The following is a 12741-nucleotide window of genomic DNA, read 5'->3' as shown; positions in this document are numbered from 1 at the left end:
TTGAACGGATGCGAAGCCCTCCCCTGAGCTCTCGGAGCTCGTGGCTCTCTTTGAACGCGGGCGCTGAGGCAAACCCCCATCGGGATAGAACTTTGGGAAGTGGCCCTGCGGGGCCCCGCCCCGCGGTCAGCGCAGAGCAGCCGTGACTGGCTTGCAGGTGAGGCCGCGGGGTACCCGCGTCGCCTGCCCTGATTGTGACGGCCGCCCAGCGGGAGCGGCTTCCCGCTGCATAGTCGGGGCGCTCAGACACCTCGGGGGCCCAGAACATGCCTGCGCCTGCTCGCTCGGTCCGGGCCAGAGGCTGCTTCCTGAGGACGCGCGGCCGGCGCGAGTGAGCTGGCAGTTCTCCCACGCTTGCGCCCGGCGGGTGCGTAGAAACGCCGGGCACATCTCCGGGGTGGCCAAGGGGTCGCCGCACGACAGGTGCGGCCGGAGCTGGCGCCCCCAGCCTGAGCCCCTCGGGGCGGGCGGTCGGGCTCCGCTCATTTCCGCCGTCCGTGCCCGGGCGTGCAAATGCGCCTGCGCGCGCGCCCCTTGCGGCGGAAGTGGTGGCGACAAAGCTCGGTCCGCCTGGGCCCTGGAGTGCGGGGCGGGCCCGGGGTGCGGGGCGCGCCGGGGCGGCGGGAGGTGGGGAGGGCGGAGCCCAGGAGGCGGAGGCGGGAGCAGACCAGGACTGCCGCACCGAGCCGCCGGGCCGCCCGAGACCAGTCCCCTCACCTGCTGCCCTTCCCGCCCCGCCCGCCTTCCCGGTTGCCGCCCCCACACCGGGAGAGGCGCCAGTTCGGCGCCGCCGCTTGGCGAGCCGCTCCCGCGAGCCCGCGGGTGAGTCCCCTGCAGCCCAGAAAAGGGGTCTGGGGCTTTGGGTGGTGCCCAGATTACCTCTTGTCCCCCGTTTCTAGAAACTTCCAGGTCCTGGGGGCGTCCGGGGTACCCTGCTGGGGGCGTCTCCAGGGCGCTGTCCCGCCCCCACGGCGTGAGTGGGGGGATGCGGGCAGCCAGGGGGCGGGCGCGGGGCCTGGGGGGCGGTGGGCGGCGGTCCCTCCCCGCACCCGTCAGCGCCGCTTCTCCGGTTTCTCTTGCAGATGCTGCTGCTAGGGGTGGTGGGCGCATCCGCGGGTCGCGTGGCCGGGAGCGGGGGTGACGGCCTGGGATTCCGGGGGCCTCTCTTCTTGTCGTCCTCTCCTCTCTCTTCCCAGTGTGGCCGTGGCTGACACTAAAGACTTTGTAGCCATCAACCCAAGTGCAGTTTCGATGGAAGATGAAGGTAAAGGCCCCCGGCAGGCGGGTTGCAGCGCGGAGTTGAGGGTGTGGTGGTTGGCTTTTAAGTTGTCTGTCTTTCGCCACCTTTTTAATTCTCTGATTTTATTTTTTCGTTTGATTGTGAAGTGTCCAAGGAATTGCTTTCCTAGGATATCTAGCTTTTATTTTGGTAACATAGGGCGTTTCGGAAATTAAGGTTCTGTAGGGTGACTGAGCTTGATTCTGCTTTCCCGAGGAACCTGCTTCTTTAGCTTAGGGGATGGAAGGGAAGTTTTCATTTCAGATGGCATCTCTGCATGTTTCCATAGTCCCTGAGAGAGGAATCACTCCAGGGGAAGTGGAGATGGGGAGGGAAGGCCCTGCATTGCATCCCTGTATATTTGCACATCAAGCCTTGATTTGGTGTAACTGGATTCGTTTATAAGAAAGAAAACGATTTTTTATTAAATGCAGCTTTGGGGAAAAAAATTCGATGTTCTTCAGTTCACAAAAATCAGTTCTGATTTTAATGAAATATTATGAGGTGATTTCCTTTCTTAAAGTTCCTCCTCATTTCAAAACGTGCTTTGGGAGGTTGACAGAGGAACCTGTTTGTCCACTGTATGCTGCAAGTGCACTGGATTATCATTCACATGTTACTTGATTCCTTTGGGCTTATAAAATATTTAATGCTTTTCATACACTGATTATTTTCTAAAAGCATTGAACAACTCTGAATCAATGTTGTTGTTTTTCCCCTCCTGAAACAAGCACACAAGCACACTTATTCTTTGGACTGACTTCTGACTTGTGTGTGATAATCTTTTTTCATTTATTCCTTTTTTTTTTTTGTTTTTTTTGAGTGGGGCTGTAAGTTGCTATGAAAGATATTTACAAATTACATTTTGTTTTCATGTATCTTTGGTTTTTAAAATCGATATCTGGTACAAAAGGAGCTGCAGTTGGGCTTGCTGGCTGCTTTCTAATCTGTTTTTCTGTTGTTGAAAATGTAAGCTTGATTGTCCTAAGTAGGACTAGTTATTTTAAAATAGACTTTCCTTATATGCGGTAATCTGTTTTGCTATCTGAGACCCCTGGGGTATGAGGGAAATATGATGAAAGGCATGATTATCTTGCTTAATTTTACTCTGGATGGATAATTAGTGGAAGACATTTTCTGAAATACTCATGTATATAACTGCAGCGGACTTTTACTGTCTAACTCGATCTTTAGAAACAGCATTCGAAAGCAATAATTTTTGTCTGGTGGTATGGAAAATCAGTTTTCTGAGTTTTTTTCCACTTTGTCTTTTAGTTTATAGATTTAAGGAAGGCAGATCCTTTTAGTACAAGAGACAAAGAATATTAAATGCATTCACATACCTGTTTCTTGGTAGTTGAATCTTAAATAACATGTTAAACTTGAGCTTCTGCTTTTAGAATGTTACCAGATTTAATAGTGTAGCCTAAAGTCAGTGGATTGTTAGATGTTGCTTTTCTGTTTCTTGATCTTTTAGGAAAAGGAGCATGACTAATAAATCTGGCTCTCATTGTCTGTTCAGGTGGGAGGGAGTGGTTGTCTGAGTCTCTGTACTCTATGGCCAAATAATGATTTGGCCTCATAGTAAATAAAAGATTATACAATTCTTAAAAACTAGTGGAGGTTTTCTGCCTCATAATGATCAAGGCCATTTATGTCAGTTTCTCATTGCCATAACACTTCTTTTTCTTTTCTTAAACATTTTTAAGAACTTGTATATAGCCTAGAAATTTTCAAAACCAATTGGCCATTTTGAAATAATATAGATTACTGTCGCTTTCCTTTTTACAGTTAGTATTCTCTTTTATATGAGATATAGTAACATCTTAGGGGTGTGAAACAAAAACAGACTGGAATTATACCTTAACCACTAAAAGTTGTGTGACTTTAACCAAATTAACCTTTCTAAGCCTCTGTTTCCTCATCTATAAATCGGGATTGATAATACTTAGTTTACATAGTTAGGAGGGTTAAATGAGAAACTCTGTATAAATTCTCTTGGGAGAGAGGATGGCTAGCATTTAAGAGCATGCACTGTGGAACCAGGCAACTTGATTTGAATGCTGGATCCCCACTTACCATCATTTGGCCTTGTGCACATTAGTAAAGCGTTTTGTGCTTCAATTTCTTTATCTGTGAAATAAAGATATTGATAGAACCTACCTTATTAGTAGCATTTAGGTTGTTAGCATTTAGAATAGTATCTGGCATATGTAGTAGTGCTCAATAAATGTTAATTGTAAATAGCCTAGCCCAGTGTTTGCATACTAATATGCCACCTGCCATTAATGTTGTTACGACATTGTGTTTTTTTTGTTAATACATTTATTTATTTATTTATTTAGGGCTGCATTGGGTCTTTGTTGCTGTGCGCGGGCTTTTCTCTAGTTGGCAGTGAGTGGGGGCTACTCTTCATTGCGGTGCGCGGGCTTTTCGTTGCGGTGGCTTCTCTTCTTGCGGAGCACGGGCTCTAGGCGCACGGGCTTCAGTAGCTGTGGCTCGCGGCCTCTAGAGCGCAGGCTCAGTAGTTGTGGCGCACGGGCTTAGTAGCTCTGTGGCATGTGGCTCCGTGGCATGTGGGATCTTCCCGGACCAGGGCTTGAAGCCGTGTCTCCTGCATTGGGAGGCAGATTGTTAACCACTGCGCCACCAGGGAAGCCCATGACATTGAATGTTGAAAGGGGGTACAGTAGTGGCCAAAATGCTCTGTGTGAAGTTTTCATTATTAGTTAGGGAGTGGATGGAGTTAAGTGCAGAATTTTCTATAGTGTAAGCCTTTAATCCCGTAGAGAAGTTGGGGCTCTACCAACAAACCAGAGGACAGTGTAGAAAGAGACAGGCTTGGATTTGAATCCGAATAGGTAATTTTTTTCCTCTCGTAAATATCTCATGAGTTACTATGTTTCTCAGCTTTTTTAGCTGCTGAGTTTTCCCATCTGGAAATGGGATAATGGCCTCTTTTGGAGGGTGGGTGTGAGGAAAGATTGAAGCCTGGTATGTAAAGTGCGGAGAAGGATGGTTGATACACAGTTAGCCTGCTGAGTGACTGAGTGATTGCTGCTGTTCCCCAGAAACAGAGACTCCTCCAGTTGTTGTGTAGGTAAGTTCCACCTACCTCTAGGTGTGCATAGGATGGAATTGCTAGTGGCCTTGGGAGTGGGAACCTGGAGGTCCTTAGGGAGTGTGCCATGTCTACAACTTCATCCATGTGGCTCCTTTCAGCCACGGTGCTTATTTCTTTTAGTACTTCAGTTTCATTTCTTCTGGACCTTTCTCCCATGGCCCATTTAAACTTTCTTGGCAAACCTTGATCAATTTTTAGCCTTAGCCTCCAGGATGCATCTTGAATACTTAGGGTCAGTCATTAGAAGTATCTGAAGTATTAATTTCCTGGAATTTCAGGGACTGGTTCTAGACTTCCATTCATGGGTTAGGAGTTTATGCACATCTTTTGGAACTCCTTTCTGCATGTTTATCACAGATCTAAACAGATACCATTTAGGAATTGGAGATGCACAAGTAAATGGCTCTTTTTCTGATTAAAAAAAAATTAATCATTTGTATGTTTAAAGGGATGGTTTATTAGAAAAGATATTTCTAGCTGGAGAAATTTGCAAGTAATTTCTCCTTCCCAGTAATGGATTTTTTCCTTTGGAATAACTTTGGTCTGTCTCATAGAAAAACCACTATAAATTTAATGCACATGAAACTATTTAACATAGCCTTAAATATAGAAATACAGTAATCTTCAAGATTTTAGGACAGCTTAATTTAAGGTTAGAGGCATGGCTAATCCATCTAGAATAAATTCCCCTGATCTTTTTGGATAGCATTTGAAAATGATAGTATGTTTCTTTACACTTTACTTTTTAAAATTGTTTATTATTCAAGTTCAAATTGTTAGTCACTAGAAATATGTTAAGAAAAGATTGTGTTAGGATACTTGGAGGAACTGTAAGGAAAAAGGGGTGAGAAACCATATTAATTGTATTTTTTTAACTAAAAATAAGAAACCAGGTTATAAAAATATTTTTTATCTTTAGGTGTGGAAAATATAATTTATAATGTTTGCAGTTTTGATGATAAAATAATATTCTTTTTTTTTTTTTTTTTTTCCTGTACGCGGGGCTCTCACTGCCGTGGCCTCTCCCCTCGCGGAGCACAGGCTCCGGATGCGCAGGCCCAGTGGCCATGGCTCACGGGCCCAGCCGCTCCGCGGCATGTGGGATCCTCCCGGACCGGGGCACGAACCCGTGTCCCCTGTATCGGCAGGCGGACCCTCAACCACTGCGCCACCAGGGAAGCCCATAAAATAATATTCTTAATCAGTATTTCTAGAAAAGAGTTGAAACTAAAAGATTATGTGATAGCATTTGATAAACTAGTAATTTAACCCAGAGGAAGGATGCTGCAGAGAATATTTGTAAGTAGTAATCTCCTGACAGTTGAGTCCTAAATACATGATTTGTCTTAATGTTTTTATTATTCATTTAATGTCATTAGAACTCAACTCTGTTAACTGAAGCAGTATCAATCAGAATAGTCTCCTAGGGAACATTCCTCTTGGAGCTCAAGGCTGATTTTCTTTTGAGATCTTGTTTAACCATAATCTGTTTATTAACAAGGTTAAATTTTGTTTTAAAGCTGGAAAGAACACCTTAGCTTGATGGTAAAGTTAGCTGGGAAAATTTTAAATTACACCGTTGTTACATGTAACATCTTAGACACCTTTGTAAGTTCAAAAGTTCCTCCCATGTTTACTTTGTTAAATAACAGGTTCTTTTTATAGTGATTTCAGACATCAGTTGTGACAAGATTATTTTTACAGTTTTCATATGGACAAGTGTTAGTAAAAGGCGGTAAAGTAAAAACTGGTTGGATGAACTCTAGGTTAATGCCATCATTTCATATAGGAAAGGATTTCTCGGAAAAAAAAATGTCAGGCCATAAATGCAATTTCCTTTATATGGCTGGTATTTATATGCATTGGTTAATATGTCTTCCGTCTTCAAGGTTTTAAGTTAAAATTGACAAAGGTATACATCTTAGAATTACAGTCATTCCTTAGTATCAGGAGATTGGTTCCAGGAACCCCACGGATATGAAAATCTGAGGATGCTCAAGTCCCTTATACAGAATGGTGTAGTAATTTACGTATGGCCTGTGCACATCCTCCCTTACACTTTAAATCATCTCTAGATTACTTATAATACCTAATACAATCTAAATGCTATATAAATAGTTGTAAAAAACAATGTAAATAGTTGCTAGCATGCAACAAATTCAAATTTTGCTTTTTGAAACTTTCTGGAATTTTTTTTTAGTGTTTTTGATCTGCAGTTGGTTGAATCTGCCACACAGAACCTGTGGATAAGGAGGGCCGAGTTACTCAAATTGTGTTCAGTTAGATTAGTTTAGACTAAGCTTATTGGATACATTTAGAAAAAAATTGAATGAAATGTTACAAGTCTATCATAGGTTATGGACAGGGAAAGACAGTAATAGCAGGGGTCAGAAACATCATTTTAAGATGGTTGTAACTGGGCATCTAATTCAACTTCAATCTCTTTCTTCCTGCAGCAGATGTTATAGAATGTGTGAATTGGAATTATGTCTTTAATATTCCTGTTAATGATAATTTCTTGGTAAAGGGGGGTCTTTTGGCTTGACTTTTGATCATTTCATCAAGTTACTGACCTAAACTTGTGTCCCCCAAGAGGAAATAACAGAAATTTAGCACAACACATTTTTTATTCTCTCAGAAAACTCTGAGACGTTGAAGGATCCTTGTAGAAATTATTTTCATTTATTTATTTAGTTACATAAAACAAATAACCTGATAAAGTTGGAATAGCAGTATGACCCTGACACTGAATATATTTGCTACCCTGTACTGGTGTTTGATTTCAGTTCTTTACAGGAAAACTCAGAAATAATAAGGCAGAAGTATTTAGGATGTTACCCGCGATACTTTTCTTGATCTTTATTTTTCTGAAACTGTGTAGTATAAATTAAGACTTTTGATTAGGTTGTGAATTTCAGATACTGGATTTAAAGTTATTTTGATTGTGATGTCTTAAAGTCCAAAAGGACAAAGCATTTCCTAAGAACCATTAATATAATGAAGTTCTGTTCTCTGCCTAGTAGAGAGATCAACTTTATTTTTTTTAAAAAAATTATTTATTTATTTGGCTGCGCTGGGACTTAGTTGCTGCACATGTGATCTTCGTTGCTGCGTGCGGGATCTTTAGTTGTGGCGTGTGGGATTTTAGTTGCGGCATGCGGGATCTAATTCCCTGACCAGGGATTGAACCCGGACCCCCTGCATTGGGAGTGTGGAGTCTTAACCTCTGGACCACCAGGGATGTACCGAGAGATCAGTTTTAAAACAGATCCTGGATTTTTTTCTCATCTTAAAGCCTTTCATTTACAGTATAAATAAATTAACATTTTTGTGCTGTATATTATGTTATGAATGTGTTGTATATACATATAAATATATATGTTTGTATGCAGTTATTTCACTAGATTTTGTTTGACTTTCTGTTTTAGAGTTTCCCTAGTGGAATGTTTGCTATACCTACCTCTGGGTTTAAACATTGGGAGGGGCAGAAATGCTAGTTGGTTCAAGCTTTCTTTGGGAATCTTCCTACCTCCCTTCCCTCTTGAGTGTCAGTTCTCCATTCCCTTGGAGCAGGCAAAAGTGGTGCATGGCACAAGTGCCAGAAATAGCATGCGAGCCACTTTTTAATGGCACGTGAACTAATCTCTCCTGTGTCCTTTTCTTAATGCTTGTCAGGGCTGCTCCTTACTGCGAGTTAACATCTGAGTGAAAGTGTCTGTGATGGGATGTCCCATCATTTCAGTTTCCTTTCCCACTCCAGAAAAAGAGGATGTGGTCTTTGCCAACTACTCTTTGATATTTGCCAGCCCCCTACCCTAGAGGTTGGTAGTTCAGTTATGATATCTTGATGTATACCCTTAATTCATTTGAGGGACCAAGAGAGGTGATTTTCTTCTGAGTTCTCCTGGTAGTAGAAAAAAGGCAGGGAGCTGGCCTTGTGTCTACATTAGAATGATGAGAATGGAGGGTAGGAATGGATGAGAGAGACATTTTACTCCTAGGCAAAACTAGCAGAGCTTGGGCAGTATCTTGATAACAGGGAATGAAGGGGAGGGTTGAGTCGGGAGTGACTACAAGCCGTTGAGCCGGTGCATATGGGTGAGTGGCGGTGCTGCTGACTGGCTGAAGGAGTGAGCTCACGTGGGCGCTGGCCAGAGGGCGGGTGTTGGAGGTCACATTGTGTATGGAGAGAGGTTTGTTTTAAAATCGAACACCACTTGGGCTAGAAGACCAGGGTTCAAAGCAAGCTCTTGAGGGCAAAGACCCTCAGTTGTCCCTAATTCAGTTTGAACAGGGTCTGGCACGTAGCCCTTGTCCATTGAATGAAAATACTGCCTTCTTCACTCTAACTCAGTGGTTCTCAGCAGGGGACAGTTTTGCCCTCCGTGGGACATTTCCAATGTCTAGAGAGGTTTTTGTTAATCACAACTGTGGGAGGATGCTTCTGCCATCCAGTGGGTAGGGGCCCGTGATTCTGGTAAACATCCTGTGATTGTCAAGACAGTCCCCTGTCCTCACCAAAACAAAGAATTACCTGGCCAAATGTCAGTGGTGCTGAGATTGAGAAACATTGTTCTAGCCAAAGGCAAGGAAGTTAGCTCCTCTAAGCGCTGATTTCCTCACTTATAAATAGATAATAATGACTATTTCAGGCTTTTTGGGATCAAATAGGGCAAGATGTGTAAGTGCCTGGCATGAAAAAGCTGCTCAGGAAATACTAATTTCCTTTACCTTGGTTGATGAATAGATTTGAGGAAATTATTTTTGTCATTGGTCTTTTAAACAACTTCTAATTTCAAGGCTTCATATATTTTTCTGAGACGAGTGGGATGCCTAGCAAAACCATAGTTACGTTTATTATCTTAATGCTTTTCTCATGGTTTCATCAAATTATATTTTTGACTCTGCTTTGGCTTGGGGTTTGAGTATTTCATGATTCGTTTCTATTAGTAGGCAAAAATGTTAAAATCTGGATTAAAAGTTTTTACCTACTAATCATGTAGGTTAAATTCATTATTTTACTTGCTTTCAGAACTTTTACTATTTGAAAGCAGTATTACTGTTCTTTGAAATTAAGGCTGAAGTGTTCTGAGTTACTTGTTTTGGAAAATGCCATATCTCGTATGTCTGTGATGTCCTTTACCTTTTTATCCATTTACAAAATTTCAAGTAGGCTCCTCTCAGAAGTCAGCACTTTCCTTCAGATTTACTTATTTAGGGTGTAGATAGGTGGCTTTCTTTTGTTTGTCAAGTACCTTTTTATTCTCTTTTGTAAAGTGGGGACATTACCACCGTCCGTTCCACTCATGTTAGGGACAGGACACATGTATTTTCAATTCTAATACAAGAGAGCATTCCCTTGAAAGTGCATTCTAATCATAGCCTCACTGTGTTTAATGTTTATTTACATGTACACAACTCTCATTTTTGTGAGTTACACAAAAATATGTGTAACTCATATGAGAATGAGTTACACAGCATTCTCATTTGAGAATGAGAGAATACACAGCATTCTCATTTTTGAGGAGTCCTTTGCTGGTACTTTGAGGAGTCTTTCCTTTAGGAAAAAAATCAGTTCTGTCTCCCTATGCATTAATTTTCCCATCTGTCACATGAGATTAATAAAGTAAAGCTGATTTTGTGGCAGCAAAGAAATTCTCATTCACCTTAAATCTATAGGATTCAAAGTTGGTAGCTTTTGATGCCATTAAGTTGTATCTGACCACAAATTGCTGGAAGGGCTTGCACAGCTCCCTGTGGTACCTATAGCCCTCTAGGTCAGGTAAGTACAGGGTGTGAAGAAGGCCACAGTCATGTTTTTGATTTCATAAGAGGTTGGTTTGCCATAGCCTGTAAAATTAAGTCCATCAATTAACTGCTGCCTGAAATGAATGCCATTGGCATAGGAGGTAGTAGGAGAAGGAATTAAGGAATCTACCATTTGTTTGTATGGTTGAATTACTGGCTAGTTCACAGATTTCAAAGACAGTGATTCCTTTAACAAAGGAGGACCACAGTCTTTTAAATTCTCATAATACTGGTAAAATAATTGTTGCTAGCTGAAGGCTTTAAAAAACAGTAGTTGTATGTTTAATAATAAATGTAATTTTTCACTTGTAATAATTCATTTGTAATTAATACCTTCCTCTTGTGAGGAGGTACTTTGAAACTGCAAACATCCTGCATCTCATCATACTTTTTTAAAAAATAAATAAATAAATAAATTTATTTATTTATCTTTGGTCCTTGTTGCTGTGCGCGGGCTTTCTCTAGTTGCGGCGAGTGGGGGCTACTCTTCGTTGTGTTGTGAGGGCTTCCCATCTTGGTGGCTTCTCTTGTCGCAGAGCACGGGCTCTAGGGCACGTGGACTTCAGTAGTTGTGGCACGTGGGCTTCAGTAGCTATGGCTCGCGGGCTCTAGAGCGCAGGCTCAGTAGTTGTGGTGCACAGTTAGTGGCTTAGTTGCTCCGCGGCCTGTGGGATCTTCCTGGACCAGGGCTCAAACCCGTGTCACCTGCAGTGGCAGGTGGATTCCTAACCACTGCACCACCAGGGAAGTCCCTCTGTTACCTTTAGCTCAAAATAATCCACATGCCAAAGTGGCATATCTTGGGGAGACCTGTTAGAACTCCTACACCCTCATTCCTTCTATATTTATTAATTGCAGTTCTACTGTTAAGGAAGAATTGTCCTTTTTTCTCCATTTACCAATGGTCCAATTATTTATTTACATGGATCTGTGGATATTTATTTTACCATATGGATTAAAATCCAGTGCTTTGTTGCTCCAATTGTTCCAGCTTTGGTTATTGAGAACACATTCAAATTTGCCTGCTATGTCCTTTCTACAGTGTACCCATCATTTTGTGAGTACTAATTCACTTTCTGGTACCACAGTGCATTCCCCATGCGTCTCATGTTTTTCCTGTTTGCACCAGCCATGGAATCAACCATTTTTCCAAAGGAGGCAGATTCATTTTATTGGAGAATGGTATCTAGAAACCAAGATTTGGGTGCTAGGTGTGCTCAGTACTGTTGGGGTGTTACTGTTTCTAAGTCTTCTCAGTAGACCGAGCTAGCAAATACATGTGTAGTAATACACATTTGTAATTTACATAAAAATATATTTTTATTTCGTTATCTATCCATCTACACGTAGATTAAAAACTATGTGTTCATACTGATGCTGCCAGTTCCAATCCCATACCTCAGGGTTCATTCCAGTCCCCGGCCCTCCCCGCCCCCACCGCCAGCTTTCTCCCTTTCTTTTTACTTCCTTCTCCAGAGGTAGGAAATCTGTTCTCATCCACAGTATATTTACTTATTTGTTCAATCTTTGTGCACACACACAAAACTAGTTTCAGAATTGCTAACCTTTTCCCCTGTGAAAAACACATTAAAAAAATTTTTTTGTTTGTAGTAAGATGAAGTAATTACCTATACAGTTTTCATCGTTTTTTTATGTTTTTGTTGTCGCAAATTAATTTTCCCTTTTTATGTTGAGTTTGTTACCAAATTGAAGTTGTTATAGTTATATTTTCTACTTTTTTTTCTCCCTTTAACCTTTATGCTATAATAAAGTGTTTAAGAACCTATTCTGATAAAGAGTTGCAATTTTCTGAGTCTGTCACCTTACTGAAAGTTCTGTGTACTTCTGCCTTTTTGTTTCTGGTAGATGGCAGGTCTAGTGTTGATTAACTCCCTCAGCTTTTGTTTGTCTGGGAAAGTATTTGTCCTTCATATGTGAGAGATAAGTTTGCTGGCTAGAGTACTCTTGAGTGACAGTTTTTATCTTTCAGTGTTTTGAGAATGTCATTCCATTCCCTCCTGGTTGTAGAGTTTCTGCTGAGAAATCTGCTGGTAGCCTGAGGGGGGTTCCTTTCTAGGTTACCTTTAAAATTCTTTCTTTGTCATTGATTTTTATTTTATTTTATTTTTTTTGTGGTACGTGGGCCTCTCACTGTTGTGGCCTCTCTTGTTGCGGAGCACAGGCTCCAGACACACAGGCTCAGCCGCCATGGCTCACGGGCCCAGCCGCTCCGCGGCATGTGGGATCTTCCCAGACCGGGGCACGAACCTGTGTCCCCTGCATTGGCAGGTGGATTCTCAACCGCTGCACCACCAGGGAAGCCCTGTCATTGATTTTTGACAATTTTAATATAATATGTCTTGGAGAAGGTCTTTTGGCATTGAGGTAATTAGGTGTTCTCTTAGCTTCATGGGCTTGTATATCTGGTTCCTTTTCCCAGGATTGGGAATTTCTCAGTTATTATTTCTTTTTTTTTTTTTTTAACATCTTTATTGGAGTATAACTGTTTTACAGTGGTGTGTTAGTTTCT

The 12741-nt window shown here is 42.0% G+C and overlaps 1 protein-coding gene across 5 annotated transcripts in view; it reads left to right on the top strand.

Moving 5' to 3' along the window:
* ATP2C1 (ATPase secretory pathway Ca2+ transporting 1) overlaps window positions 1–12741 on the top strand; it is a 120090-nt gene that overhangs the window by 13336 nt on the left and 94013 nt on the right. Inside the window, exons 1-2 of one of the 5 annotated variants that reach the window (XM_007119865.4) lie at window positions 621–822; window positions 1197–1264. The exons of 2 other annotated variants lie outside the window; for them this stretch is intronic. In XM_007119865.4, the coding sequence (XP_007119927.1) occupies window positions 1259–1264 (6 nt within the window). In that variant the 5' untranslated portion in view covers window positions 621–822; window positions 1197–1258. Of the gene's footprint in view, window positions 1–620; window positions 823–957; window positions 974–1082; window positions 1265–12741 lie in introns of those variants that run through there. 2 more of the 5 variants (XM_028489881.2, XM_007119866.3) reach the window with 2 other exon arrangements.

Source organism: Physeter macrocephalus, chromosome 1 (assembly GCF_002837175.3).
Source record: "Physeter macrocephalus isolate SW-GA chromosome 1, ASM283717v5, whole genome shotgun sequence".
Lineage (NCBI taxonomy): Eukaryota > Metazoa > Chordata > Mammalia > Artiodactyla > Physeteridae > Physeter > Physeter macrocephalus.
Note: the sequence above shows the minus strand (reverse complement) of the source record. Positions and strands in the feature narration are given on the sequence as shown.